Source organism: Chrysochloris asiatica, unplaced genomic scaffold (assembly GCF_000296735.1).
Source record: "Chrysochloris asiatica unplaced genomic scaffold, ChrAsi1.0 scaffold00192, whole genome shotgun sequence".
Taxonomy (NCBI): Eukaryota; Metazoa; Chordata; class Mammalia; order Afrosoricida; family Chrysochloridae; genus Chrysochloris; species Chrysochloris asiatica.
In genome coordinates this window covers 5,573,536-5,581,029 of record NW_006408710.1, presented here as the reverse complement: position 1 = coordinate 5,581,029, position 7,494 = coordinate 5,573,536, and the positions used below count along the sequence as shown (strand labels likewise).

The window sequence follows — 7,494 nt, the reverse complement described above, 5'->3', positions numbered from 1 at the left end:
AAGTATGAGTGTAGGTTTGGTAATGTCTGCACAGGTGTTGTGTGTGTTGGCAGCCCTCAGGGATAGGCAATACCCCGCCCCCCCCAAACCAGCATGCACTGGGAGAGGGACTTGGAGACACTGTGTGGGGGCGTGGGGATTCTGAGGTGACTGTACCTAAACCCAATCCTGGAGAATACCCAGGGGTCACTGGCTCCTGGGGTGGAGGGTAGGGGATGGGCAGCATCAGCCCCGGACCCTTCAGGCCGCCCAGGAGCCTATATAGAGTCCACCTGGCAGGCCTTCCCAGCCTCCTTGGCTTGAGCTGGAACTGGAAGATGCAGGAACTCATTGCAGGGTTGCACCAGTTCACGTTTGCCTTTGAGGAAGATGTGGAGACCCAGAGGGGTATCGGCCTCCTGCCTTTCCAGGGCATGGACAGTGAGTGGGCACAATCAGCCCCCCACCCTGGTGGGGTGGCCCCTTCTCTATGGCTCTGTTCTCACAAGGGGGACTGGGGAGGAGGGCTTGTGTCCATCGTCTGGGAATTCCAGTGCACCCCCTTTCTTCTCAGGGACTCAGCACTCTGGGAGAATGGAGCTAGTTTCTGTGCAGCCCATTTTCCAGACTGGGAAAACAAAGGTACAGAGAGAAGGTGAATCCAGAGAAGCTAGGCCAGCTGACCAGCTCCAGGGCGACCTTGCCTTGGTCCTCCTCCTTCTCTCTGTTTGAGGGGTGAGGAGTGGGGGTTAGGTTTCAAGGCTTGGAGGCTGGCCCAGATTTGGGGGTCAATGGCCCTAGCCTTGAGGAGGTCCATGGGGCCTTGCCTTGCTCATGGGGAAGCTCGCTTCTCCTCTCCCTCCCCGCTTTTCAGAGTCGGGCTCAGCTGTGTGCAACTTCTTCTCAAAAGGAGTCTGTGGGAAAGGTGAGTGAGCAGACAGATGCAGTGGGTGGGCCTGGGCCCCATGGGTGGTCAGTGCAGGGGTCTCCTGGACACATTGGCTCAGTGGGGGCTTGGCCTGCTCTGCTATGAGTGTCAAGTCTGCACCTGGAGCGGGCACAGGACCAGTGGGTGGGTGTCTTCATAGCTCAGCAGTGTGTGTGTACAAATGTGTGTTGAGGGTACATCACTGTCTGAGCCACCAGGAAGGGCTAGTCCCTTCTTCTGCCTTGTGGGGATGCCCAAGGGCTAATGGGCTTGACCTATGTGTCTTCAGAGGCCAAGAGGGGAACCCCTCTATCCCTGACCTCTAAGTCTCTGTGGAGCCAGGTCCATTCCTCACCCCCACAACCCAAATTTGGTAAGTAATGTCCTCTCTCTAAGCCACTCTCCCTCACCAAATGTAAGTATTAGGAACTTTTTAATTGTGATTTGAGTTAACATTTACAGAGCAGATCAGTTTTCCATTAAACAATTCAGACACATTTTGCTTTGTAACATTGATTACTGTCCCCACAGTGTAACACTGATTACAGTCCCCACGGTGTAGCATTGATTTCAGTCCCCACCATGTAATAACACTCTTCCCACTTGTTCCTGTGTTTTCTGTTTCTAGTTTTCCCTCTTTTCTGTACCTTATGCCTTCTGAGCTTTGTTGTTGTTAAGTGCCTTTGAATCAGTTCCAACTCATAGCAACCTTCTACAGGGTTTCCAAGGACCGGCTGGTGAGTTTGAACCACTGACCTTGTGGTTCAAGCTAACCTTTCTGTCTAGTGCATTATTCTATAGTGCCACACCAGGACTCCATTGTTGTTGTTAAGTGCCTAGTCGGTTCCAACTCATAGCAGCCATGTATTTCTGAAGAGTGGCTGGTGGGTTTGAAGAGCTTGACCTTGTGGTTCACAGTCCAGTGTTGATCCTACAGCACCACACGAGTTCCACTTTATTGTTGTTGTTAGGTGCCATCAAGTTGGTTTGACTCATAGCAGCTTGAAGCACAAAAGAATGAACTACTCCCTATCCTGCACCATCCTCAGAATTGTTAATGCTTAAACCCACTGTTGCTGGCACTGAGCCAATCCATCTCATTGGGAGTCTTCCTCTTTTTCATGGACCCTCCACTTTACCAAGCATGCTGTCCTTCTCCAGAGACTGGTCCCTCTTGACAACATGTCCAAAGTAAGAGAGGTGAAGTCTCGCCATTCTCACGTCTAAGGAACATTCTAGCTGTATTTCTTCTAACACAGATTTGTTTGTTCTTCTGGCACTCCATGGAACTTTCAATATTCTCAGTCCGTTTTATAGTCCTAGTCTGTTTTACTCTGGAAGTTCTGCTGAAACCTGACCACCATGGGTGACCCTGCTGTATTTAAAATACCGGAGGTATAGCTTCCAGCCTCACAGCCACATGCACCCCACCACAGTACAACAGCCTGACACACAGGTGGTAGAACTCCATCCTAGAGAGCCCACTATGTGTTGGAATTAACTAAAAAACAGGTTGTTTTTTACTGAAGCCCAATGTGACATCTTCCTCCCACAGAATTCCAGGAGGGTTTCTACCATCAACCATTTGGTTGTCAGATGAGCACTTAACCACTGCATCACCAGGGTTTCTGTCAATGGCCAAGGGCAGGGCTCAGGGCATTCAAATAGAGCATCCTTTTAACTCCTCAGGTTCTAGCAGAGAGAGTTGGGCACCACCAGGCCAGGCCAGCTTAGAAATGTAGGCGTTTGGATGCCCTTCCTGCTGGTGACAATGCCAGTTCAATACAGATGATATAGAATTAAATGTAATGTGCCCTTGAATCGTTATAAGATTGGCTCCCCCTCACCGTGAAGTATAGTGTTTGTTTCTCTGGATGCGTAGAGTCAGCGGACCCTGAATGAGCTGTGTGTTAGGATTCAGAGATGCTCTGGAGTCAGAGCCACAGAACCAGCCTGGAGGTGGGATGGTGCCCAGTGCCCTGGGCCTGAGGCTTGGTCAACAGCTGGGCAACCAGAGAAGGGACTTGCTGATGAGGGGCATGCAGGCAAGGAGAGCTGGTGGAAGGGTGGAGGTGGGAACAGCAGTCTAAGGATCCAGCATGGCCTTTACGCTGCCTTCAGCCCCCAATATTAGCTCCTACCATGAAGCATGAAGCCTTGGTGTGATGCTGTAGGATAAGCACTGGACTGCTAACTGCAAGGTAGGCGGTTCAAGACCATCAGCCACTGCTCAGAAACCCTCTCCAGGGTCACTATGAGTCAGAACTTCACAACAACCACCCCCACTGGTGGATCAGTGGCTGCATTACCATCTTCCCTGTGGGGACCCAGGTTCCATTTCTGGTCCAACCACCACCCATCTGTCAGTGGGGGGCTGGCGTGTTTTCTCTGATGCAGTGCACATTTCAGCAGAACTTCTAGACTAAGATCAGGAAGAAAGGCCTGGTGATCATCTTCCAAAAAGCAGCCAGTGGAGACCTTAGAAATCACAGCAGTCTGACCAAAGACATGGCCACTGTGTGTGGGGTTACCCTGAGTAGGGGACCGACTTGATGGCTACTCACAGTCACCAGAGAGCTGGGGGAAGGAGGGGATTGGACACATAGGTGGGATACCCACATGCCTAGTAATTCCTGGAAAGGGGTGAGCTGGCCGGGGCTGAGGGGGAGTGGGCCTCCCAGCTGGGTGCTCTGGGGTCTCCAGGTAAACGCTGCCCCTTCCGGCACGACATCGGGGGCAAGACGGTGGTGTGCAAGCACTGGCTACGGGGTCTGTGCACAAAGGGCGACCAGTGCAGGTTCCTACATCAGTACGACACTGCCAGGATGCCTGTGTGCTACTTCTACACCAAATTCGGTAAGGACCCTCACCCGGGGCCGGGGCGCCTAAGAAGGCTGAGTCTGAGCCTCAGGTACCCACTGCTCCAAACCCCAGGGAAAGGGGTCCCTGTGCTCTGTCATTGCTGCCCCCCATCCACCCCAGGCTCGGGCAGACTTGTTTCTCACAGGGGAAGAAGGGGAGGGAGCTGAATCAAGGACTGAATCGCTCCAGAAATGAACCCTGAGTTGGACTCTCTGTCAGGCCCGGGTCCAGGCTGCAGTTGCTAAATGTCAGACCCCAAGACCACCTGTGGAACCCACAAACCATCTGCACCATTGCTGTATCAAATGATTTGCTTTTCTTAACTCTTCTTTTAGAAGAAAACATTGCTCCCTTCAGTGGAGAAGTAGTATCACTTGCCAGAAATAAAAGCCTGTGTGAATGAAGTCCAAACCACAAGGTTGGAAGGCACCAACTGCCACTGAGTCGCTTCAGACTCCTAGAGACCATAGAGGACAGGGGAGGATAGAGCTGCCCCACAGGGTTCCCAAGGCTTTATGGCAGCAGATGCCTCATCGTTCTCCTGCGGAGCAGTTGGTGGGTTCAAACCACCGACCTCTTGGTTAGGGTTAACCACTTGGTCCTGTGTCACCTGGTGACCACCTTTCAGAACTCCCAGCCTCATCAAGTCCCTCTTGGACCATCTAAAGGGCCATTTGGGGGAAGCCACATCCATTATCCGCCTTATGCGGTACCTTTGGTGAAGCACTCGGTTGTTAACCGAAAGGCTAGAACTCCCAGTCCACCCGGAGACACCTCGGAAGAATGGGATCTGAGAACGTGTTTTCTGATCCTTTTCTTCCCAATGAAGTTCTACAGCTCAGTGCTTCTCGGCTTGGGAAGAAACCTCAAGGATTAACTCGTTCAGTGGTTTTCAAATTGTGTTCTCTCCAACGGGAGAGAACTGGAAAATCCTCCAAGTCATAATCACTAAGGAAGATCAGCTTCACAACCTGTCTGAGCAGATGGGGAGAAGAAAACGTCCCCTGCTTTACCAAGAACATCTCTCTGGTCAAGATTCTATTTCTTGCCTGCTCCTCGGAGGTGAGGGTCCTGGGAGCTCACCCACTGTCTGCATGTCTTCCTTCAAAGAAAGGACAAGGATTTATCTGGAACCAGGCTCACCTTGGCCACTGTTTAAACTCGTCACTTCTTTACCCCTTTAATAAACCTTGGCTGGTTTTCAGCTGGGAACTGGGGACTGTGCTAGACATGGGGAAAGGAACAGGACCAAGTTCCCTTCTGCTTTCAAATCACTCAGATTAGTGTAGACCCACAATTACAACATGTAAGCAAACTGATCGCTTTCCAATATATCGAAGTCAACATCATGCTTACTGGAATCCCATGATGCTGTAAGGATTTAATGTGCTTGGCTGCTAACTGGAAGGTTGATGGTTCGAGTCCACCCAGAAGTGCTTGGGAAGAAAGGTCTGGCAAACTACTTCTAACAATTGACTTCTGAAAACCATCTGGAGCACAGTTCTGCTTGGACACACGTGGGTCAGCAGGGGTCAGCCTACCCCATGGTATCTGGGATTACTGGTATATCATTATTATTTTAAATGTTTTATTGTGAATTATGTGATCATTTATATGGGAGAACATTAGCTTTGCATTCATCCTATCGTATATCATTTCATTGCCATGGTTACAATCCCCTCCATGCATCATCAAACAACCAAAGAGTATACCCCTCAAGCCGGCCCCCGGTCGTCAGCACACAGTCCCTCTCCCTCTCTGGGTATAGAGTCCCCAGCCACTCCATCTCTCTACGTCATCGTCTCTGCCTCCATCTCTGGTGTCACTGCTTCTCTGGATAGGGTCCCGCATTCTATTCTTCTTCCTTAATGGTCCCAGGGACCTCCGCTCCTGGACTGTAAAGTCAACCACTCCCCTTGTTTTGCTACAAAACATCCACCTTTAAATTTCCAACCCTCAGTCAGTCCTGATAACAATTATTCACTATTGTGCCACATGAGAGCCATCCCCATCTCCTTTCATCAGCCCCACTCAGACAGATAGGATACTACTCCGTGGAGATTCTACCTTCCTTTGTGCCTTCTGGATCTAGGTTCCCTCTTGAAAGCTTGTAAGCTAGTCACTTCTTGCCTGTGTAACCCTCCCCCATTTTGGGTAGCCAGTGTCCAAGTTGCCCATTCTTGTCTATCCTATATATCAAGGGGGTGGGAATGATCCTTGCTGTAAAGATTTGTTCCCTCTTTTGAGCTAATACATCCATAGGTGTAGGTCAAGTTCATCAAATTGTATCAGATTACCCTTTTTTCCTCTTCTTTCTTCTTCTAGTTGAGTTCTGATCATCCAGCCATTGAAGCCAGATCAAGTGGGTATTATCTGCAAATGTGAATGTGCATGTGCCCGCTCTTCTTATCAGCTGGATGCTTCACCCTCCACTCTAGTCCGCTGTGGCTATGTCACTGACTCTGGGCCAAAGAGTCCCTAGGTCTTGCCACAGTGCTGGCCAGCCAGGTCTCCACCTGGGTTCACAGGAATCTGTTGAATGTTGTAGGGCTTAGCTCGCAGCTTCATTGCTGTTTTTCCCTCACTTCTCCTTATCCGTGACCAACGTGGTCACCAATCAGAGCACATGTCTGCTCGTGTATTCCCATTGAATCTTAGTCTTGGAAGGGGGTTTGCCCTGAGGGGACTTGCCTTGATGTCTCCTGGGTGAGCAACTTGCTTATTCTTGTAGTAGTCCGTCGGACTGCCATTATTGTTTTGTATTGGTATATCATTCTTGTTGGCAGTAAATTGCTTTATTAGAAAGAAAGTGGAAAAGGGCAGTCCAGGGTTTTTGGCGTTGATGCTGGAGTATTGGGCGTCCTTGGAGAGAGAGGACTGGAGGGTGGGGAGCTGGTGCCATCTGCTGGCCATGAGAGGAATGCAGCCATGTATCCTGATGCAGAAATGCAGCTCCCACAGCATTTATTTCCATTCATCAAATGTTGGCCGTTGCCCCAGAGGCTGATGTCCTTTGATTTACTAGAAGGCTTGAGCTTACAGTTAGCACTTCATCAAGTGCTGTACACTGGTGATGAGCAATGAGAGAGAGCTGGAGGCATCCTCTCCAAGCACTGGTGTCTTCATTTGTGAAATGAAGAAGGCAACGGCAGTTTTAAACTCTTGAGAAGCAGTGGTACTCATCTTCCAATGAAACCTTGCTTGGAAGAAGCTCTTTTTATACATTTTGAGAACCACTCAGGGTGATACAAGTACTTTTGGAAGCCCCTTTAAGCTCTGAAAAGCACTGGCTATGGAAGTTGAAGGAGGATGAAGTTGAGTATCGCCCTAGATTTTGTTTGAATGAGGTGAGAATGTAGCCTGAGTCTTTCCCCATGCCTCCTTTAGAGCCCTGGAGTCAAACTTCCAGAAACTAGAGGATTCTTACAATGGCTACTGGGAAAGCTGTGTCCACAGGCTGGTCCCTTCTTTGGGACAAGCTCAGCAAGAGTCTTGATCTGCCCACAGACAGAGTCCAGCACAGGCTCATGGGGGGGACTACAGGTGTTCCTCTGAGCAGGATCCATTCTCACTTCGATGCCAACCCTGAAGTAGTCGGTGCGCTCAGCATTGTCACCTGCCAGAGCTGCTCCTCTGGGCTCTGCAAGTGAAGTCCCTCCCATGGAAGTGATGAGGAGAAGGCTCTCATGAAGACACTAGGTCACATCGTCATTCAGCTGCTAACT

At 50.2% G+C, this 7,494-nt stretch overlaps 1 protein-coding gene across 1 annotated transcript in view; it reads left to right on the top strand.

The window, feature by feature from the left end:
- The first annotated feature begins 317 nt into the window (after positions 1-317).
- Positions 318-7,494, top strand: part of CPSF4L (cleavage and polyadenylation specific factor 4-like) — a 10,066-nt gene continuing 2,889 nt past the window's right edge. Inside the window, exons 1-3 of the mRNA XM_006872303.1 lie at positions 318-420; positions 854-904; positions 3,611-3,763. Coding sequence (XP_006872365.1) covers positions 318-420; positions 854-904; positions 3,611-3,763 — 307 coding nt within the window. The remainder of the gene's footprint in view (positions 421-853; positions 905-3,610; positions 3,764-7,494) is intronic.